The 23891-nt window shown below is 41.4% G+C and overlaps 2 protein-coding genes across 6 annotated transcripts in view; both read left to right on the forward strand.

Moving 5' to 3' along the window:
• The first annotated feature begins 866 nt into the window (after positions 1–866).
• sorbs3 (sorbin and SH3 domain containing 3) lies at positions 867–20374 on the forward strand. 5 transcript variants are annotated; one of them, XM_087849029.1, is made up of 21 exons: positions 867–945; positions 8339–8411; positions 9116–9304; positions 9466–9538; positions 9868–10001; positions 10114–10177; positions 10957–10995; positions 11083–11167; positions 12220–12328; positions 13931–13984; positions 14132–14239; positions 14837–14892; positions 16092–16162; positions 16735–16796; positions 16935–16981; positions 17094–17208; positions 17291–17416; positions 17564–18115; positions 18249–18343; positions 18446–18552; positions 19041–20374. In XM_087849029.1, exons 2-21 carry the CDS (start codon positions 8400–8402, stop codon positions 19100–19102), a joined length of 2160 nt encoding a protein of 719 aa, XP_087705155.1. In that variant the 5' UTR covers positions 867–945; positions 8339–8399; the 3' UTR covers positions 19103–20374. The 5 variants fall into 5 exon arrangements, with proteins under 5 accessions (XP_087705155.1, XP_087705157.1, XP_087705159.1 ...); XM_087849031.1 differs by having other exon boundaries at positions 19575–20374; XM_087849033.1 differs by having other exon boundaries at positions 17564–17665.
• Positions 20375–22219: 1845 nt separating this feature from the next.
• Positions 22220–23891, forward strand: part of pdlim2 (PDZ and LIM domain 2 (mystique)) — a 31711-nt gene continuing 30039 nt past the window's right edge. The window contains exon 1 of the mRNA XM_087849035.1: positions 22220–22543. The gene's annotated coding sequence lies outside the window, so the exon portion shown is untranslated. The remainder of the gene's footprint in view (positions 22544–23891) is intronic.

A 23891-nucleotide genomic window follows, 5' to 3' on the forward strand; every position in this document is an offset into this window, starting at 1 on the left:
CTCTAACACAAGGGCAGACTCACAGAGATGCGACCTTTGATTCCTGGTCTCACAGCCAGACTGTTAAATATTTATCTTGGACGGCAGGGCTGCTTCTGGACTCAGGGTGAAAGAATCTAACAGATAAAACCCTCAATAACTTAACAGAAGCTTAACATTTGTCCAGAAATGCAGCCAGTCTTCATGATTACACTGTGGATTTTACAAGAATACAGCTTGAATACAAAGGTTTTCTCATACTGGGTGGCTGCATAGAGCCTGATACCGAGGATGGAAAAACTGACACTTATTTTGGGATTAGTCTTTGTGTCCTAGTCTGGGGCAAGTGTTTGCATATTTGGGGTTGTTAGCGGGTATGAGTTCATGTGAAAGAAAAAAAGAAATACACTTTCCTGGATCCTATCTGCTATCTGGATGTCATAGAAAGTGCTAAAGCCTGTCCTTTTTCCCTTTTTTAGATTGATATGAATGTGACACACACTAAAGGCTTAAGACAGTGAATAGACCAACGCCATTATAACACTAAGGCCTATTATTGAAATTGCTATAGAAATCCTCTTTCTTGGCATGTGCTGTCAAACACCGGAAGGTGGTTCTGCTGCGCCTGTATGGGAATTTCTATTATTTCCAGCTGTGGATGGAAACTATTACCAAGCCCCTTTTCCCCTGATGAGCGTTAAAGAGCATGCTCACACAAACACAAGAAACATGCACACACACACATATTACATGCGCACGCCTATGGACACCCAGTCAAACATTCAGACTCGGGCTGAATCATTCACAGAAGATAAAAGACACCCTGTTGGCTTTACAAAGAGAAAGAGGGAGGGAGAGTTTGAGAGAAAGAGCAGCAGCAGTAGTGCCCTCCTTCTTTTTCATTCACTTCCTCTCTCTCCTTGTGTGCTGCAGAGACTTCACCGCTCAGCCTGCACTCTACAGCCTGTAAGTACTGTACAACTTGTGCCTTGGCGTCTCACAGTGACGAGCGCAAAGGTTAGAGCTACAAGGATTTAAGCGCTCAGAAAGAAGACTTAAGTTTTTTTTTAGCCTCTGTCAGTTTTGACTTCAATTTTCATTTGAGACTCTAGCACAGATGTGATATTTGCTTCTTCTCGTCACTACTCAGTTCATCACTGGCACTGACAAACAACATAAGGCATTATTTTTTTCACTGGTCTGTTACTGCTGTGGGTTTATTTTCACAATGTGTTTAAGTGACCTTAAGCAGCTGTCTGTGGTTCAAAAGATGGTTATCATCTGACCTTTATCCACACACCGACTCCTATGCTTGAAGTGCACTCTATCACTCTTTTGGAAACAGGCATTAAAACCTGCAAGGATTTATTTCTATACAAGACATGTTTAGAGTGTGATCCAGAGTCCTGGGACATGTACAGCTCAGAAAAAAATGTTGTTTACTGCTAAAATAAACTGCATTTTTGTTTGTTCTCAGTGACATTCCACATGGGCTACCTCAGCACATAACCTGTTGTATGGCCGTCGTCCCTTATCAGTTGTCTATCATGGTGGCAATGTTTTTCTAAACATCTTTCATTTGATTACAACAGTATCTGCTGTCTCCTCAGAGGACAGAGAAGTTGATGCTTAAAAAAAAAGGCTTGGGCCGCAGCCACCAAGTATTTTAAAGTTTTTAGATGATTAACCTCCTGAGATCTTTAGCTGTCATTGTTTTAATTAGCTAGTGTGGTAAAGGTCTGCTTGAATCCATCTGTAACAACGAAGGGCTGAAGTACAAGATCATCTGTGTTCCTTCCTATGGTGATTATCTGGTTAATAAAAATAAAATAAAACAAAAAACAAAAACAAAAACATGGAGCTGACAATGAGTAAACCTTCATGTTTGCTTGGCAATAAGAGAGTAAGACAAACTGAGCAAGGATTTTAACTCAGAGACGTGCTGAGCACCACCGCGCCAAACCTGCTATTGCCTCTTGCGTGATTACCTCATTTAGGGGCAGAGTGACAAAGTACCAGATTTGGTCACAGCAGGGTTAAAGTCTGTGCCAGCAGGACACAGATTATGAAGGAAGGCTCCTCTAGATCGCCCTGCACTGTCCGTTTAGGTTCAGCAGCTCAACTGGTTGGCGAAAACAACCCTGTGAAGCGTACAAGCTCAGTAAGTGGATATCTGCACCGAGCTTTGGTGTACCAAGCCAGACCGCTGAATTATTGAAAGAGCTGAGTGCTTCGATTTCAAGTTGAAACTGGCGAGCACATGCACAAAAACATACACTTTTAAACAAATGGACAGACCGTTGGGTAGGCCCTGATAAATTTCCTTCTTTGTCCTGCTGGTTTTCAGTTTATTGCTGGAATAAAACATGGATGTAAAAGGAGGGATTGCATCTGTCAGCAGGTGATCGGATCACTCACCTGCAACACGGACATTGTAAATCAGTCTTCCTGCTGCATAATATGTGCCAAAGCAAGCCTGTCAGCACATTGGATTTCAGGTTTTACACCGTTTGTCTTTTTTTGGCAAGAACTGTGAGCAAACTGGAAATCCTGGTTTCATTTGGGCAAGAACTGTGTGTTTATGTGTGTGTGTGGGTGTGAAAGACAGCGGGATTTAAGAATGTGTTTGTTCCTGTTTGACTGATCACCTTCTAATTTGCCTTTAAAAGGGCAAAACATATTTCAGTCTCTTGTCGTTTCATTTTTATCTTCACATCCAATAAAGTATCGCTATTGTGTGCGATCATGGGAGAAAAGTCAGCAGGACTTGTGCTGTCAGTGGTTGCCTATGTGGCGTAGAGTAATGACTCTGAAACACTTCCAGAGCTACAGGAACAGAAAGAGCTCTTATTCTCCCTTCATGCCTTTGGCTAGCCAAAGACCTGGACTGTGTACACACACACATTCATGTAAGACACACACACACAGAGACACAAAAGGAGAGGAAGCCATGGGATAGATAAAGTTAGGAGGGGACATGATGGAGTCACTGGGTAGTGTCTGGGAGGTGGAGGTGATGAACTATTTTGGTTCTCCTTTGGTTAACCCTGTGCTGTGAAATATCACCATATGACAACAATAGAGCTGCTTCACTGAAGGAGGTGCCCCAAACTGACAAGTCAAGTACGAGGGGGGCACTTTTTGAATATGGGGGGGTCAAAATGGGTTGCTATGGCAATGCCTGTCAACCGGAGAAGTCTTCCGTGGAGGCAGGGAGAGAGAGGACTGGAAAAGAGAGGTCGAGAGAGAGAGAGAGATTGTGTGTCCTGGCTAGTTTCATGAGTCAGAGAAAGTGGAGGGAAGGTCTGCAAGTGTGGTTTTCATGCACAGCTCATGCAGACAGAAAGAGGTGTGAGTGGGTAAGTACACCAAATGGGAGCACAAATATATGAAAACCAAATGCAGGGATTGACCTTAAGCATTGTGACTGTCTGGAAACGTGTAAGTTTTAAAACCGTGTTTTGTTTAAGGTTGAGTAACCTGTCTGACTGCTCAGGGATTACGTGCTGCTCTACAGGATTAATGCTGAGGTTTACAGTGTCTTAAAGCATGTTAACTCATGTAGTTAGTGTTGATACGGACAACAGGAGTGGGCTCCACTTGCATCTGGGCAAGTGGAGATGAGAGCAGCTGGAGTCACAGCTGGAGCACTGAGGGAGAGAGTGAGAGTAAGAGAGAGCTCTGGCTGTGAGTATAGCAGAGAGAGAGACCTGGCATTGGGGATAGTGTTTCCCAACATGTCATCCCTTGTTGCTTTGCCCAGTGAGTAAGTGTACACTGGCAACTGTCAGGTGAGCTGAGAGGAAATAATTAGTTCTGTCAGGATTACTTTCCCATCTTGCAGCAGATATCAGGCCTAATGGCTCCAGGACCGTCCAGGCATCACTGTCGGGGTAATTTCCACAGTTGCCTTTGACTCCCTTTGTAATATTACTGAGGGTCTAGCTGCCAGCACTCATAACCACTGGCTGCACTCAGCTTTGAAGATGCAAGATGACAGGCATGAGGATTTGTGACATTTTTCTGCAGTTACTCTGCTCTGAGCTTTGTATTTTCTCATGCTTTGTCTGGTGTATCGAACACAAGCTCAAATAAGGAATCACTTTAAATGATGTGAAGCATGCTTTTTTTTTTTGTAAGAGCAAATCTGATAAAACGGAACCTACTCTGGCTGTGATTTACTGCCTTTGGGCTTCTCCTGGGAACGCATCGCCTCTCCATTGACAAGAAGTACAGAGACTCCTCCTGCTGCTCAGACTGGAGGAGCACCATACAAGGAGGTGAAATACTTCCCTCCTGATAAATCTGTGTATCCCCTCAATAACTGCATATCATAAACTTGCGGCCGCAGGACCTTGTATGGGCTGCGTCGGCACATCTGCGATGCTGCACACGGGAAGCAATGTTGTGCCTTCGACCTCGCAGAGCTGACCTCTCGCATAGCTGCAGAGTGACTCACTTTATGTGTTTGGAAATAAAAGCCTGTTTTATTTACTCGACAAATGTGCTTGTAATTACCATCTCACCACTTTTTAAGGCAGGATTCTGTTGGTTTTTACGGCGCTCTTATGTAACTTACTGGGCAGCAGTAACACTGTGTACGTGCAGATGAGGTGATAAGACTTTACCCTTCAGAGCATGTTAAAACAATATCCACACTCCTATACATGATTAGAATCTTTTTGCACATTTAAAGGATTTTATGGCATTCTAAGAGTGTTTAAGTCAACACGTTGTAGCCGGCTTTCTTACACAGCTTTTAGAACTTTTAATCAGACTCTTTGCAGCAGTTCACTCTTAAGGAGTAAATGATTAACTCTTTTGCTTCTGCTTACCGTGCTGCACAAAAGACTTGGGGGCTCATAAATGGTGATCAATTCACATGGGACTGTTTTGCTTTTTTTTTAAGACCATCTTTCCTAATTTGCAAAAAAACAAAACAACCATCAAATCACGACTTTCCCAGTAGCAATCGCACAAGTTCACGGGTCAGCACTGCTGCAGTTTTTCATCAGAGTATGTGCGGCCACCTTGACAGACTTGCTCCCACTGAGAACAATATAGGACGTGCTCTCTCTTTGTGCAGTGGAGATGGAGGTCATCATAGGTCAGGGTGTTCGCAAAAAGACCTGGCTGCAGCTCTCTATGGAAGATAGAGAGATTTAGGAAAAGGTTGACTTCTTGCCATCAGCTGGTGTCATGAGTGAGAGCTGTGTGATCTGTGAAATGGGTTTATCTTTACAAACATTTGACATTTTTTTGTAGTCTGCAAAACTGCTACTATATTAGAAATGTTATTAACAGCTGTGGAAACCTCCTTTTGTGACTCAGAGGAATCACAGGGGTGTGGTGAAGTTCAGTGACCTCGTAGCTGCTGACTGGTTCTGCTCTGCCTCAACAACTTCTGATAATAGCTTGGTTTGTCATCAACTCCCTTTGGACTAAAAGGAGAAGTAATCTTACAGCTTCACTAAAGTCACTTTTTAAAGTTAATTGTGACACAAATGTTTAATTTGATAGCGCTGATAACTAAGTCGACGTCAGTTTTTTCAATCGAATATTTGGCTCAATTCTTTGAGACACCGGATGAGTGTCCTTGGGATCGATTCAGAGAATTTCATATGAAAATCCCCCGATTCTAATTCAGCCTGTCCTCAGTTATCCTCTTCTTTACTGAATGGAAAGCAAGAGAAAATAAGAAGTATTTTCAGCAAGCTGGAAGCATAAAATTCTGGTGTTGTGAAATCATGTCTAGAGCGGGGCATCCTCCTTTCATCTCAAGTGCACATGGGCCTTTTATGGCTCTGTTTTTCTTCCACCCCCCACCTGATCTAGGGGTGATAAAGGACCTCTCACCTAGCAGGGGGCTTTACTTGTCAATACGTCTGCTATGGCACTGATGCAATTTCACCATGACAGCATCACAGGTCTGTCTTTGAAAGCTTGTAGCAGCCTCCTATGTTGTGTCTCAGTAATTACATAAGAATGAACTGGGCGTTCAGATTAAATGTAAGAACAGCCAGACATCTGAACAGCGGTTTTCTTGCTACATATCAACTCAGAGTTTTCCTTATTAGGTAGGATTGTGTTTGGTGCCGTCAAACAGGGAATGCATGCAGTGCTGGAGAATTTCTGGGTTGGATTTTGCTCTCCAGAGGAATGAGAGTCACTATTATGACATGAGCTTACTCATCAGGAAGCTACTTCGCTGAAGTAGGATATTTTAGCTCTTAGGCTTCTGAACAGAGGGAGACCTTATTATGCCCCTACTATTCTAGTAGGTCTCTACTAGTATAGCACTGCTTGATTCAGTTCAGAATATTCCATATTTGTGTTATACTGGCCATTTAAGTGTAATAAGGAAGAAGCCAAAAGTAGCTACACTGGCCCAATTATTTGAGAATTTGGCAACAACAAGTACTCTTTAAAATGAGTTACAACTGTAAGAGTGTAACGTCTTTGGGGAATTCTTTGATGTTTGCAGATATTTTGAGGCTAGAAATAAGAGATAATGCTGAGCTGTCTTAAGGAGACTACAAAGACATATGACAAAATGCAGCTGTCACTGACTACTTTATGCGGAAACTGAAATGGCAGCAGTGACAGGAAAACCTCTTCCCAAGTTCTGCTGAAAATTACTCATCTATTATTCATCAGTGGCACAGCCCCTTACAGTGAGAGGCTTTATAGAGCCAGGGAGACCAGATGAAAACACAGAGCAGCGTGTCAAACACGCTGTAAATGAGTCTTCATGCACGGAGCTTGTTTGCAGTGTTTCCTGCCGTAGGATGGATAATAATTTTGTTGTGATTGCTTTGGGCAATGATAGGTCATCGGTCATGCTTGAGTATTAATGGTATTGTTGAAGGCACAATCCTCCGGTTCCCATCTATTTTGTGTTATGTAACTGGGGTAATTGGGGGATGATGACTCAGATGAGTGACATTGTTGTCTGGAAACTGGAACATTTGCTATATCAGAGCACGGACTCTGTGCTGTCTCTTTCCCTTGTGCACAGAGACGCAGAGTGCTTATATTTCTTGGTCTTTACCACAATGATTATAGACTAATGTTCAGCTGCAAACGCCACATGGAAAACTCATTAGTGCAAATTGTGCTGGGCAGCTTTCAGCCTGTAGTAGCCTGGTTTGTGCTTGGTCATGACTTTCTTGGCATGCTTCAAAGACATAGCTTTGGACTGCAAACTATCCTAAAATTAGCCTTATTGTTTCCTTCAAAAGTTACTACTATTTTCTGTGTTTTCATGGGTGTAGGGGGCTGTTTTCAAACTGCCTTTTTAATAGTTTGGGTTTCAGGAATTTAGTGCTGAAGAGAAGGTGTGGTATGCATACGTACATGATGCGGGCCATTTAATCTCTATAGGAGTCTGTGTCATTCAGGAGCAGAAATAGCCTTCCTCTTATTCTCAGCCTGCCTCTGATGTTGAAACAGCGGGCACAATCTGTTAGTCTGAGGTGCAGCTGATTTGAAACTGGTGTCTGCTCTCAGTAGCTGGCTCTTTCCCATCATCTAACTGCTTCAAGTCCAGCTTATTACGACACTGGGAAGAGTGAGGCAGACGTGTGAGTCACACTCATTGTGTTTGGGTGGGTTTTTCCTTAGTAGTGGGAAAATTGGGTGACGTTCATTTTCCCTTTTTGGAAAGCTAGTGGGATGGGATAATGGAACAGCTGCACAGTCTGCCTAGATGTAAAATATGAACCTATGACTGGGGAGCTCTGTGCTACGCCACACAAGACATGACCAACAAGGAGATAATTGGGGGACATCATCTGAAATAAAAAAGTAAACGATAATATCCTTTGATCTATGGATTCTCACAGATACACTGATGGGACACTTCTAGCAAAAACAGAAATATGATCCATGAAGGATATGAAAACCAAATCTATTTCAAAGTTAGTTTTTAAAAGAAAGAAATCACAATTTTTGGCATGAGCCATTTCTGTGAAGATGAATCAGAATTTAACGTTACTTCTTATTTAACACTTTACCTTACACAGAAACATTAAAAGTCACATTTGAATAAAAGAAGGCAGCTGGATAGGTGCTGTCAGGGGCGTGTCAGGAGGGGGCATTTGTCATTGGACAAGAATACTGTTACTCTTACAACACAAGGATGAGTTGAGAGCATGGATAGGATAAGTAGGAACACAATTTATGAAATACTTTACTAAAGTACAGGTTTAATGTACTTGTACTTTAAGTATTCCTGTGTTATGCTATTTTCTCCTTTTATTCCATTTTAATCCGGATACAATTACTATACTTTGTACTCCATAGAATTTTAAAGCTTTACTTTCTTATTGATTTTTTTAATGAATTTGTGTCTCTGCAGATGCTTTTGATGCCGTGCACAAGAACTTGATATCTGTCACACAAGAACCACAACAGATCTAATGCAGTCGCAGGTAAAGTCAATTGCAGCTATGCTAAATATTGACATTTTCAACTGTTTAGCAAATGCAGCTGTCTTGAATAAGCAAACATGAACAGGCAGGAGAAACACTCATTAGTGTGACGCAGATCAGTCCAGTGTAGTGTCACGGTCGCCATGCCATTGGTGCAGATAAGAGTTCAACCATGAGGCAAAGGGGATTTCCCATGACCCCTAGGATGAAGGACCAAAGCACCTGATAAACAGGGTTGGAACAGAGGATCCAGCATGGTCTGGGGTATCACTATGGAGACCGTAAGACAATTGCTACCACTGCTGGAGTTTTGGTTGACATCCTTGACCCCTTCCCAACCTCTCTGCCCTGACTCCACCCCCGGCTCAAGAACAGGGAGACCTGGTGAATGGGGAGTTAATGGGCTCATAATGACCCTCTCCTGTTTCAGTGCTGCCTTTCTGCAGCTGGAGCAAGAGAGACGACAAAGTGGGTGCAATACGACTTTTCCGCTGCTGGTGCTTTAAATAAATTTGGGGTCTTTTCATCAGAAGCTCTTCTGCTCAGGCCAGTTATTCTCTAGAGAATAGCTTGACCGCCAACAAGTTCACATGACCTTATATAAGAGAGTGCTGTTTACTCAGCGTCAAAAGGAGAACATGACAGGAGCAAAGCTCACACACTGTTTTCGTTCATCCATATTTTTCATTTCCTCTCTGTTTTAGCAAAGCGTGGAAGTGGTTGCTGATCCAGATGGCACCCGGATAATCTATTCCGGGAAACCTGGAGTTTCTTCAGATCAGCAACTAATAACTTCTCCGGATCTGACCCTCAAAGTGATCATCTCTCCTGGACTACCCACTCCTCCCCTGAGCCCGTTCCATTCTGCAAGGCTGCCGTCTGGAGAAATGAAGGTATCTAACAATGCTGAGGCTGAGCGAGCGGTATTCAGGATGCAAGTGCTCCTCCTTGTGGAAAAACAAAGCATCACACGCTATATATGCTGCAGGTTTGAGCTACATAACACTCTGATGTTTGGCACAGGGCTGATTTCTACATCTCTGTCCTTTTCAAGGTGTCAGAACTGAATGGGGGGAGCCCAGCAACTCTCAGCTTTGGATCATACTATGGACCCTCGCAGTCAAATAGTAAGATTACAAAATTAAAGTAAAGAAGTTGTAGTTTGAAAAGGGAAGAATTTATAAACTGGAAGGATTTAAAATGTGAATAACAAGAAGAAGAGTTACCACATGTGCTGAAAACAAAGATGAATCAAGTCACTGTGATTTATAGGGTAATAAATGAAAGCAGGTGAAGAATAAAATGTTAAATTTGGTTGAAAAATCAGCCGGTGTGTAATACCCTTAACTTGATCTATGGGTTTCATATGATGTAGGAGGATTTATAAACAGACAAATTCCTGTGTAATTAAGTGAAACAGCACAATAAAGGAAATGTTGTTACTGTGACAACTTAGGCGGACTGTCCAACGGCCTTCGGGGCTCTGCCACGTTACCACGCAGCACGGGCCCCACCAGGGAGGAAAGGCTCATCAAGTTCTCAGGAATTGGCCCAGTGGATGAGACTGGGATGCCCATTGCTTCAAGATCAGTAAGCCAGAGCTAGCACTGCTTTAATTCTACAATGCTAGTTACATAAGAAGTGTTGTTGTTTTGAGCCAAATCCTTTGACTTTCTGCGCCTCCTCTTTCTTTCAATACCAGAGTGTGAACAAACCCAAAGACTGGTACAAGAGCATGTTCAGGCAGATTCACAAGAAGCCAGAAGGTAAGGACACTCCCCCCCTCTCCCTCACATACCCAGCTCCAGTGTGAATTCCTCTCGGTGTCCGTGTCAGGTACTGCTGAGGTGATCCAGCAAACAGATTACTGCGGGGGCAGAAAAAGGCATGATGAAAGAGCCCTAAGGTCTTATGTCTGTTCTGTTTATTAGCTTTGACAATAATCCAGCTTCTTATCTCAGCCCCTCCTAGATCAGGCTGGTTATTTGCAGTCTATTAGAGGTTTCATAATAGAAAAACATTCCCTGTGCGCACAGTAAAAAGTTCCCTCACAGCACTCGAGTGGATCCTTGCAAGTATTTTGGTTTAGACAAGCAGGTGTTTTGCTTTATCTAACAGTATTAGAAATGAAACCACTGAGTCCCAGCTATCAGTATTTCATCCTTATCTCAACGCCTGAGATATAGTTTAAGAATGAAAACACTGGAACATCTGCATCCTTTACTTTATGCTTACTGATCCTTTTCTATTAAAGCCCTCCACTTCTATAATTGGACAGCTGCTTGTGTAGATTAAAGCTTTATGTACAGAACATATATAGCACATAATGGACTCTTTAGTACACTAGTACAATGTTTAGTTGCTTTAATTTAAATGAGATCTACTTTTTATGTGTGATACATTTACTTATAAGTCTTAAATTAGCAAAGAACAACAAAACACTGCAAGTGAGCTGCAAGTAATTCTTAAACAAGCACATAAAAGAAATATGTTGGTGTGACATTCCTAATCACTTAGTCTAAGAAATAATTTCCTTGTTCACCAGAACCTGAGCTGGAGCCTTCAGAGAAGTGGTCAGCTGAAAGTAAGGAAATTCCCCAAATTCCACATTGTTGACTTGTTCGGTTATGTAATCAGTTTTTACTTAAGGCCGATGTGCACTGATCTGCAGGGATGCAGTTGTCTGCCAACACAGAAGAAAGTAATGAAGCAGACAACCTCTTCAGACTAACACCTCATGGAGCTCTACCAGACTGGTGAGATTTGAGATAACTCATTTGTGGTCACGGGATGACTTTTCATATCCCAACGTGAAAAAAGACAGGAGCACTGAGAATAAGAAACGTTTGCAACTTTGAGAAATTTAATCAAGCTTTTATATTCAGTGTAAGATGGATGTTTTTGACCTAAGAGTATGAACTTAGACAGAAGAGGGTCGAAAGCAGGATATCCAACACAGGTGCTTGCTGATTAGTGTTAACAATTAAATACAATAATACTAGAAATGCACTCATTTCCAGAACTCAACATTGCCACAATTAGCCACACAGAAAGTCACATTATGCCAGATGTGTTCACTTAAAATGTTCTAAAAAGGCACAAACACTGCAAACAGGTCAAGAGGTCAAGTAAACTGACTCAAACCGTCCGAGTAATGATGAGCAGTAGATGGCTTATTGCCATCCACCTTTTTCTGAAAGCAGGCAATCCACTAAAAGTGCTCATTCCTACCTATGAAGTTGGAAAGAAATTAGCTATAGAGATGAAAAACCTTTCAAATTTTTGAGACTTATGAATAGCAAAAAAAGAAAAAAAGTTTTTAAGTGGCAGAAAGGAGCTTCCATAGACGGGCTTCACATTATGCTGACAGGAAATTGAAAAAATGTGTATAAAAAAAAAAAAGTCAAATTCTCATTTTGAACTTATGATTGAGATTAATGTTACTGTGCTTCTGTACCACATCCAGATCTATAACAGGTTAAAGTTTTAGATCAGATCAGTTTTAACATATTTTTATTGCATGAAGCACATCTAAGTTCCATATACTTATTTATAAATTAGTGTTTGTTTATATCTTAATTAATAAATACTCATTTACAGCAATTTTCACATGAGATACAGACTGCTGCTGATGTCTTATGTGAATAGCTGTACCATCAAAAACTACAAAGCCAAGAGCGTATGGGAAAAAATGTGCGGGATGGACAAGTTTGGATTTGTTGTTACAGGCACTTACAATGAAGTCAACATTAAACTGCTGCCCATGGTGTGTGTCTGTGTGTGTGGGGGTGTGGGTGTTATATTTCAGGAGCGAGGATGTAGATAGACTGTCAGACCCAGGAAAGCAGCACGCTCAACCAAAGAGCATATTCGACTTTGAGCCTGGAAAGAGCACCACCTCAGAAAGCCACAGTCAGGTACAAACTCACATGCTCTCATAGTTTAAAAGCAGGCTCTGATTCCTGCATTAAAAAATGTTCCTTCACGATTCTCTAAGCTCCAGGTTGTTGTTTGTTCTTGTGCATTGCATTCTTTCTACAGTCTTGCACTGTTTTCCCAGTGCGGAGCTCAAGAAGAGGTTGGTTACCTTTTCTGTAAGGATTACAGTCTAAGTCTTTGTATTCCATCTTCTCACGCGAGGTGTTTAATAACTCGAGAGTGTGGTCAGTGTACGGTACCTACCACTTACCACCAGATGTACTCACTCCTTTTATTCAGAGGATCCAGTAGGCTCCCAGCATTCATTCATTTATCTTTTCAGTCAAAAAAAGACACTACCTATGTATTTATGTTGAGCCTTGAGGGGTTTTACACCTTAAGTCAGTGATTTACAGGCTGACACTCTGAACTAAGAGCCATTGTAACTGAGTGTGCAGTGTGTACTAGACCGGTGTCTCTTTAGAGTTTCTATTTTGAATGCGTCTTGCAACAGTGTCCCAGATCTGGTGCATATTGTGCCTTGTGTCTACACTTGTGAAGAAAAGAAATCTTTGTTTCCACTCCCCCACCGGAGCTGTGGGGTCTTGTGATGCGTATTATGGTCCTAACCTCTTGTGGTGTATAATGGCTCACAGCATGGAGACTTATTTCATTTCCTCTTTATGACACTGGCCAATGTTGAATCCCCTGGATAGTATTTACAAAACCAGCTCACAGACCATATCAGGTGTTGTGCTGCTTCACAGTGACATTACAGTTTGTGACTGTAGTGAGGATGACCCCCCCCCCCCCCCCCCCCCCCCCCCAAAAGGAGGGAAGGACTTGGCATTCAGAAGGACATATTAAGCCAAGGTGCTACAAAAAATAGAGCATTAGTTTGTGTTTCATACCAGCCTTTTAAAGTAATGTTTCATAGAATCAGGGATGAAGGCAAAGAGGCATTAAAAGAGGAATTTCTGTGCTAGTTAAACCAAAAATGCAGATTTATATCTCTTGGCAGCCAGCCTATTTCTGAAGAAGCCACAAATGTTAGAGTGTACACAACCTGGGCCTCAAAATCCAATAAAGAACATTATAAATTAGTGAAATATTTTACAAATAAGCAACCACAGAACTGAGGCATCTCTGGGAATTACATGGGTTGCCTATATAGCTAGAGCCCAATCGATTTATCTAGGGCCGATATTATCAGCTGATATTAGTGGTTTGTCAGTTTATTGGTGTTGGCATTTATAACAGCCTGTAAATGAACATTTAAAAAGTAAAGAAATGCTGGGTGAAACGCCCGTCAGCCACGTTATAAGTGTTGATGTTGCATAGTTTGTCCACTGGAGGGCGCTCCTACTTGTTCTAACGGCACAAACACCGACAAGCTGATCCTGGCAGAGCAGAACGACTAAATAAATAAATACATATTATAGGGAAATCTGTTTATGCTTGGGGTGTGTGACAGAAAAAAATAACTGATATTGGATTTTTAAATCACCAAATATCAATATTGGTATTCCAGTATCAGTAAGGCTCTATTCATTAATATCATTTCATTTCAATTGTTTTCTTTTTTGTTTCTTTGTCCATAGACACATCTATATGCACAGAAGCTACAAGAGAAACCCAAGTCTCCTTCAATAGAGGTGAGCTTCTTTTACAGTATTAATTTCTCTGTTCTAAGATGTCATCTGTTTAAAATGCGTAACAGGGGACATCATAAACTCCAAACTTCAGACACTGTATTAGTGTTTTAATCCTGCTATTCCACCTCCACAACTGTTCGGACTCAGGCCAGTCTGGTGTCTGAGCTGAGTCGATTTGAGGCTGAGCTGGACTCGGATATTCAAGGCCTGGAGCGGAGACTTTCCCAGAAGAAGCAGCATCGAGGCTGGGGTGAGGTACTGAGCCCCCCTCCTGACTCTCTCTGCTGAAGCATCCCACCCCCCGACACCACCAATTTAGTAGAATTCCCACTTCCCTACACTTCCAATGAAGGCTGTGCGCCAGCGAGATCCCTCTGCTTCCTTATCTGACATGTTTTCCTATGCGACCTGGATGATATAGTCTGCCTGTCTGCCTTTGCATTCGGATAAGTCTGCTTTGTAAATCGCCTGCTTGCAAGTTCCTCCACAGCGAATGTAGACCTGCCTGCTGAAAAAGAATTACAAAATCAAATTCTTCAGTGCTCTTTGATTATTTTCTTCTGAACTCTCCTTGCTGTATCACAGTCAAAAATTGTCATGCTTTTTCCTGATTCCTGTGTGATTGAATCAGCCTCATAGTCTGCAATTTAACTGAAATCACAGGCGGCTCAGACAGATCATGAGAGGTGCTGCTTGTAGCCTGAGGAGGATAGGACCCAGGGGATTTCTTGCTCCTTTGGGAGTGGTCAGCACCTCGACTTTGTCTGAGTTGTTGTGAGATTTCCTCTGAGCTGTGAGATACAGAAGGCTTCAGGGGAAAATAACTGTGTTTACTGTTCACTCTGCTTGCAGGAGGCTAGAGGGAGGGATCCAGTAACTGCTCCAAAGAGTGGCGCTACTAGTTACAGGTCAGTCACTGACATTGTTACACTTATAATATGTAGACAAAATAAGGGATGTAATAATGATTACTCTGTATGATATGCAGCTGGATTTAAATTATATCTTTTTTGCTTTCTTACGAGCGATTCTATTTTTCCTTACTTTATATGTACCCATATTAACTGGCATAACTACGCATTATTATCCGTAGTTTTTAAGTAACTTAGATCATTTCTACCTCTGTCTGTATGCATTTCAGGTTGTTTGAGGAATTCTTATTTTGTGGCAATGTTTAAACGTTTTCAAAGTGATTTTCATCTCCTGTGCACATTGTATCATAGTGGCATATGCAGGACAGGTTAATAGAAAATCCAGGGTCCCTACATAACAGACCTCCTCTGAGAGCAACTCCCTGCCTCTTAATCCACTTTAATATTGCGTCATCTCTTAGTAGTAACAGCTCCTTTCTTCCTGCTGTATTAAGAAAACCAGCACTGTGATTTGACAGAAAAACCATTAATACTTTGCATGGAACCTGCTGGTTTTTCAGGTGACTTTCTGTTAATTGAACAAGTCCAAGTACAGTATTTAGCTTAAACAGCTGACGACATTCCACATTTCTTCCCGTGTGTGTAATGCATTCTTGGAGGATTCTCTCTGTTGTTTGCTAAGTTGAGTTCATTAGTTGTGAACTTTTTCAGTCTCAGGGGATTTGGCTTAGGACATAGGAAATTTAAAACACACAGCAGGGAAACTCTGTCAGCTCCTCACTGCTTCCTGTTATCTGGACACTTTGTTTAGCTGTGCGAGTCCAGCTGCAACCACTAAGATACAAGAACTGTGCTGTCTGCATATGCAAATCAGCTCATGAGGAATCCAAGCTGGAATCTTTCGGGTTTCGGATTCATTCCCAACCCAAACGCAAACTCAAATGCAAACACTCAGGATTGTGATTAATGAATGGTGTATCGGGGCTGTAAAGACAACTAAAGCCTCATACTTCACTGGAAGCAGATTTTCAAGTCAAGGAGTCTGCAAGCCCTTCCAGCCTTTCAGTTATATACAGGAAATGTGCAGGAAACTCACACACTCTCTCACACTCATACACACACACACACTCCCAGCTTTAACTTTGTGCCTTTTCTAAATGTTTGATATTAGAACTGAAAAGAGACATAAACTTTTCAGATTTAAATCATGGTCACTATGTTCTCCACTTTTTCAGCAATTCATCAGCATCAAAGCAGCCTGTCCATCACTTTGTTGGCCCATCATCACCCTCTGTGCCCACATATGGTAAACATGGAGCAACACACATGCACACTAAGGCCTTCCCGGCATCTCTGCAATGTCGTTGATAGTGATTTATTACAAAACTCTCCTTAAGTTGATAACAATCAGCTTTTCCTCATTCGTTAATCCACTCTCACTCAAAGACACATGTGCTTTTAGAGAACAGGCCGCTCATTTAATCAATCCGCATGTAGTTGATGAAAGCCTTGAGTAATCTAATATTTGCTGTTAGTCTCATGGCTGTCTTTCATTGCTAACGTTGTCTCCTGCTATTTTACTTGTTAGCTGAAGCTAACAAGTTACCACGGAAAGTCTTTGTAGTTTTTTTTTCCTCATAAAGAAACAGCTGTGGATGGGTGGGGAGGAAGCCCTTAAAAGTAGGAAGTGAAACCCGGAAGACCTGATTAAAGATTAGCGCAATCCAATTGTTTTTCCTGGAAAGTCAAAATCCCTTTTAACCCCATGTAGCTGTTATGATTATAATTGCTTTTACACAGCAACACATTCAAAAACAACAAGGGAACAAAGGAGTGCATGTATCAGACTTCACTTGCTTTCCCTACTTTGCTCCACAGTAGAACGTCTTTCGCCTGCAAATGAAACCATGGAGGTCCCACCTAAAAAAGAGGAGAAAAAGGTATGTTTCTACCACTTTATTGCTACTTACAAAAGAAGACCGTAATAAATACATTTGCATTTTGATTTTATTTTGAAGGCTGGATGGTTTGCATGTGACAACTGCATTTTTCCTAAAACACTTTATTTGTTTCTCCAGATGAAAGCAGCACGAGCCAAGTTTGATTTCCAGGCTCAGTCACCCAAGTAAGTTACAGAAGGAACTGATACAATAAAGTTGTAATTTCTTCTTTGAATGTAAAGTTATAGGTGTATCAGAAACTGAGACGTTTCTCACTATCTTTTTTTCTTCCTTCAGAGAGCTCCCACTGCAGAAAGGCGACATTGTTTACATCCACAGGAAGGTAGATGCCAACTGGTTTGAAGGAGAGCATCATGGAAGAGCTGGTATTTTCCCCACAACATATGTGGAGGTAAACTTCTTCTTCTTCTGTGATGTGTTGATATTATGTATAATGGCATGAATTTGGCTAAAAACTCCAATGTCTTTCACAGGTTTTGCCTCCTACAGAAAAACCGACACCTATAAAGTCTCCCACTCTGCAGGTGCTGGAGTATGGGGAAGCTGTGGCTCTATTTAACTTCAATGCGGACCTACCTGTTGAACTTTCTTTCCGTAAAGTAAGTGGTTCATAATGCATCACTTGTTTGAACTAAAGGTTAGAGCAGAAACAGAGCAAAAACATATTTACATTTAGGTTTTCCGAATCAGTTCTCACTGTTTATGTCACCATTTAAAACTTTTTTAACCTCGATTCTCTATTTTAGGGTGAGGTGATCAGCATAACCAGGCGAGTTGATGATCAGTGGTTGGAGGGCAGGATTCCAGGAACAAGTCGCAGCGGCATCTTCCCAGCCAATTACGTTCAGGTCAACAAGATGCCCCGCACCAAATACTCCATGGATGACTACTCACCGGGACCCATGTCACCCGTCTCTCCTGGACCCCAGAGTCCAGGACGTCCACTGCACTCACCTTCCCCACGGTCACCGCTGTCCCCTTTCACCTACACTTCCCTGAGCCCCAAACCTGACCACTCCCCCGTGAAACCGTCTTCACCTTCACTGCTCGTCAGCCCAGCTTCACAGTCACGCTCTCCCACTCAGACACCCGTGCCCAAAGAAATGGCTAATCGCTCGCACTTCATCACTTCCAAACCGGTTTCACCCACCAACCACAACAATCACTGGGCTGGGACACCCTCAGCTAACCAGAGTGCCACCGTTAAAACCATTTCACCCTCCACTCATTCATCAACGTCAGCACACAGAACGGGAGCTCCCACAGCGAACACTCCCCGATACTCTGACCACTCGCAGGTCTGCTCTCACTGCCTTTCTGATAAAGTGACACATTGTACACACCCACAGTGTTATTGTTTGTGCTGACAGGAATGTTGTTCATTATTTGCCATTTCATAATGATGACATGAGGTTTTTTGTTTTTTCCTAGGGTGCAATACCTAATCAGGCTGCACCACATGCCAACTCCCTGCCGCAAACGCAAGCACCAAACAGCCCCGGTTCACTGATGGTGCAACACCAACCGTACGTCATCAGATGTTTTTGTTTGTTCACATTGTTACAGTACAGAACAAGTGTTGCAGCTTTGGTGACTTTGTGGTTAAGGCTGCTTGCTCTCAATTTTAGGTATAAAGCTGTTTACAACTACAAACCACAGAATTCAGATGAGTTGGAGCTCAGAGAAGGAGACATTGTACAAGTGGTGGAGAAATGTGATGATGGCTGGTTTGTAGGTATGTGATTTATATCTTTATATATAAGTGCTATTTTAAGTGTATCATACTGTGTATTGTAGAAACAAGACACTGAAGCAAGGCTTTATATAAAAATGGATGGAATAAAAAAAAGGAAGAAAAGGAATGTTTTGGCTTTGGGCGACAACTTGAATGCATATCTTTATTCATGTATTCACAATGTAATACTTGTCAAACTAGTCAAGCGTCTACAATAGTTTTTGTCACCAGGAAACAAAAACACATTCTTTTAATTCAAGTTTGCCATTTGACGTGTCACCCTTATTTAGATTGTCTGGGAATCACTACAGATAATTTACAGATAATTTACATAAGCAGACACGACAATCCTTTTTTGTTAGCAGTGCCCCATCTAGTGGACAAAATGATGTATTGCATATGTAACAGGCACAGTTAAACAGCAGAGGATCCCACAGATTCACAGTTTCTGTTTCATGACCACAACATATGTTCTGCCCCCTTTCTAGGTACGTCAGAACGGACTCGTGCTTTTGGGACTTTTCCTGGGAATTACGTGGCACCGGTTTGACTTCCTCACTTACTGCTTGCCCACATCCATCAGGGGTCATTAGAGGCCAACTAATTATGCCAATATCCACCACACTCCCCAAGTGTTGATTAGTACAGCCTGCATGTTCATGATGTGAAAGGGAAATGATGTGATTTCTCACCTCACCTCCCTGCATGTTTCCATGTGTGTTGCACAGAGATTCAACTAGTATATTTTCAAGCACATCACTTCAGAAGATTGAATGAATGCAGATGACACTGTTTCAGATTGAAAGAATGGATTCTATTGTTCCGCGACTCTTTGCAGCTGCAGGAAATTTGCATTTCTCTCCACTGAACAGCACTGTTTCTCCAGAGGTCCTCACAGTACGATACTGCATTCAGCTTTTCATCACCACAGTGCCGTCACAAACCACTGAAGTTTCAGTGAAGACCAGAACCTTTTCTAGCTTTCATGGAATATTAATATTTCCTTCAAATATTTTCCCCAGATTTTCTTTCAGATCTCTGAACAGACCCGGTGCAGTTTTGAGGAAACAACACGATAATCTGTAAATGGTGCTCAAAGTAAGGTGCAGTGAGGGCTCAGACATATCAACCTATGAATGCTGAAAAGTATAAAATGCATGTATTGGTCGCCTAAGCAAGTTATTGATTGTATAATGGATGGTATTTCTCATTTATAAGAAACAAAGTTAAACGGAAAATTTGAAAGTAAAGAGATGGAATGTGTTTGATGCTGTAAGAGAAGTATTTGCTTTGAAATTGAATGTACAAGACGAGCTGTGTCTGTAAGTCAAGACTAGACGATGGCTTCACAGCGATTGGCTGAACGATCTTTTAAGGTATCTGAATTTATTCTGAATGTGCCAAAGCTAACCTTTATTCACACGCCTGTGTTAACCTGCACATTCCCAGCTCACTTTATTCTTGCTACATTGTTCTACTACTGCTTCTACAGTGTTTTCCCAGCTTATGGGGTAAAAATTCACATTTTGATAACAGTATTCAGAAAATCATATATATTTGTGCCCATGCAACCTCTGAGAGTTTGTAATCCTAACTAAAGCATCTTTATTCTAAAGTTATTTTGCAATTTTATAAGATACATTCATGATTTCACTGTAAAAAAATGTATATTTAGCACACACAAAAGATGATTGTACAGACTGTAACCTGTTATCAAATGGAAAGCATAATATATATTTGTTTTTAAAAAATATATTGCATATGTATGGTACGCAATTTTTAAAATAAATCTATTAAACATTACAGAGTGATAATGAAAGAAGCTTTTGTTCATGTGTTAATTTTGTGGAACAGTAATATTATTAGATATTATTAGAATAGCTAAACTAAATTACATATAAGGTGACCGGGACTGTGTTTTTAAATGTTTATGCAGGTTTTAATGCACCAATGAGAGAAAATTTCACAATAACACAAACACATACATGGTTATCTTTCTCCATATGTGCAGCAGGAAGTGAACAAGCCCACGTGATATGAACAGATATTAAACATATTAAATGTATTAAAATAAGCTAAATTAATGGAATGATATCCTACTGACAAATCGATTGGAAGTTGTGTTGTTTCTCTTGTGTTTCACCTGCTATATTTCTGCAGGTATGTTTGAATTGTGTTTGTCAAAAAATATTATATCCTTTTTAACGATGTCTGAGTTGTAGACTGCGTACAGTAGTTCTTTGTTGGTACCATAAAGTGTTGTGCAAAAGTCTTTATCCAGCCCTCATTTCTTTATATTTTGCTAAGAAAATCAGAAATAGGTTCACTGCAATGAGCTGTGTTTGGCATCAATGTCATGCTAAAACATGAAGCTGTTGCCAATCAGACGCTTTCCATATGCTAGTGCATGGTGGATCAAAATCTGTCTGCATATTTCCAAATACATCATTGTATTAATTTTAACAAGATTTCCAACACAACTGGCTGGAATGCAGTCACGAACTATGACAGAGCCTTCACTATGTTTTACAGATGGCCGTAGAACCAGAAACTTCCAATTTGGATTCATAACTCCACAACACCTGTTGCAAATGATTTTCAGTCCAGTTCTTGTGTAATCAGTCCTCCATTCCCCCCCCCCCCCGTTTCCATTAAGAATAGCTTCTTGACAGCCACTTATCCACTGAGACTATTTCTGATGAGTCTTCAGTGCACAGCAGATGGATCAACTGAAGTGCCAAATACATCTCACCGTGTCAGATCTTCACTTGATTTTTTCCTTATTTCTAAAGACATGACTTTCAGATACTGTTCATCTGCTGTAGTGTTTTTTTAGGCTGCCACCTGTCCAGTTTCCTCAGATTTTATTAAGGACATTGCACACCATGCTCAGATTTGCTAGGTTTTTGGCTATTAGCCCTTTCAGAATTGACCTATTAGTGCAAAAGTACAACTTTATGCCTGTCAAACTGTGTTATGTTTGGCAGTTTTCAAAGATTCGGCTAAAGAAATGGGAACAATGTGTTATTGCAACAAGTTGCCAGTAAAGTAAAACATCCAGTTTAAACCTGTTCTTTGCTAACTTGTCTGTTATGTGAAAAACGCAACACTCATCCCTTAAGGTAGGTGGGACTTTTTATTAATCCTTGGGTAAATCATTGGTCCGATTTAAGTGCCTTAGATAAGTAAATTAAAAACAACAACATTTTTTTTAAAGTGGTCAGATACAAGGTATGGACTTAAAAACGTTTAAAAAAAAAAAAACACCCAATGTCCAATGGAAAAAATGGAAAAACTCTCAGAAAGCCTGGAGAACTAGTCAAAGTCTGGCTGCTTAGAAACAATGTATTAGGGGGGAAAAGGATGGCTCGCGACTTTTGCACAGCGTGTCCCTCAACATTAAAGCAGTCCAAAGAAGCTGCTTGTGATTCTAAGTTTAACCGAAGCGACAGACTCACCGCTAACGTGAACCAGCGACCTGTTCAGTCTCAGGTGAAAGCCATGACGCTCAACTAGCTGCTTCGAGTGGGGGCGCGTGCCGTTGTGCTCTGCTCCGTCAGCAGGTGGCGCGTGAACACACACAGCGCAACCACCGTGTCTTGTTTCGTTTTTTTTTTTTAACAAATGATTCAATTATCATTGCGGTACACTCCTCTGCACTCCTCTCGCCCGCTCCTCCTTGATGCGACACGCCCTGGGCCGGTAACCATGTCATCGTTTTTATTTTGGGAACGGCACATGGCTTCTCGAGCTCATACCATCACTGTTACAACTACGCGCGTCGTCACAAGTGGTGTTCACGCGTGCCATCCTCTCATCTGACTCAACACTCCAGAGACACAGACTCAGCGGGAGTAGCAGTGGAGCTTTTCTGTTTCATGTTTGCGATTTGGTGACTGGAGTGAGCTGTGACCTGTCTTGTATTTTTTTTCCAATTTTTTTTTTCCAAACAGGTGGGAAAAGAACCTTAAAGCCCACTACATTCAGTTTGGTAAGTGGCTACAGCGACCTGAACAATTTAAACGGCTCTAAAGCCTTGTAACTAATTAATTTCATTCACGCAGCTTAATTGTGACTCTCAATACTCCTATTTTTCGGGGTGGTGGTGCGGTTTTCCCCTTCTGTTGCAGTGTTTGATTTATAAAACGTGACTCATTATAAGTTTAAATTTGTCATTAGGTATCTGTTGTATGGAAATCTTAGATAATATGAGGTAGAGTAACACACAGGGTTTATATGCAAAAGTATATTAAAGTTAAAAGTGCACGGTACCAATGTGTGAGCTGTTGTAAGTAATGATTCATGATCCGAGTGGAAAGGGGAAATCAGTGTAACACAATAGATGAGCCTAAAGCCACAATGTGCATGTTTCCAGCACCTACTGTAGATTTTCCATCCCTCTTGAGTTCAGAGAAGCAGATTTTTTTTCTTTTCTTTTTTTTTTCAGCAGTCATGCTGATTTGTGGAGAGGCTGAACCAGGTGCAACCTCAGGAAGCTCTAAGTCAGTATTTATGTCACATTAGCCGGCTGCTGGTGCTATTATCTTCCCTCTCACTTCACTTAAAGTGGTTTTAAAATGACCTGGCTGTGTGAGCGGATGAGAGGGTGAAACTGCTGAGGAGTGCAATCCAGAACAGTCACAGTGAAACAATCGTGTTTTCAAATCTCCATTGCCTGCTGTCTGTATACTTTAACCTTTCTGATTGTGTCTGCCTGCCTTTCATGTGCCTGCTCTTTATACTTTTCCTCTCACTGTTCGGTTTGTTTGGATGGTTTTGCTTTATTTGAGAGAACTCTCTGACAGGATAAAGCCATCCAGAAACCCAGAAACGGTCCACTGTAATTTTGTACCAAAGCAGCAGCTTTTTAAGAAAACACACAGAAAGGGCCAGGTCATTACTTCTAACTCGGAAAGATATGTTGTTTGTTTTTTTACGATCGCACTGAGGTTTTAACTGAGCCGAAGTAACGTTTTCTTCTTCTTTTTTCGCCTACTTTCTGAGTTTTAATCCTCCTGCCTTGCTGTAACTTTGATTTTTGTTCAACTCAGATGAACATGCATGCAGGAAGTCGTTTTTATCTTTGGTCTGAAAGATAAGTGTGGGTTGTTTTTTTGTTGCAGAAGTTTGTTTTACAGTTTTAACTGAGCCGGAGCCAGAGTGGTGGTTTAGACTGTTATTTATTTCACTTTACACCAAGATTTATGAGCCGCAGGATGTTCAGCTTTCTCAAAGGTTCTCAGTTGCCTCGGTACCTTTGGCATGCAAAGAGCACCACAGTTGTTGGTGTGAGGAGCCAGAAGGTGAAAGCAAAGGATGTGGTGAACCCGTTTGATTGC

This window comes from Neolamprologus brichardi, chromosome 12 (genome assembly GCF_056152115.1).
Source record: "Neolamprologus brichardi isolate AB-2024 chromosome 12, ASM5615211v1, whole genome shotgun sequence".
Classification (NCBI taxonomy): Eukaryota; Metazoa; Chordata; class Actinopteri; order Cichliformes; family Cichlidae; genus Neolamprologus; species Neolamprologus brichardi.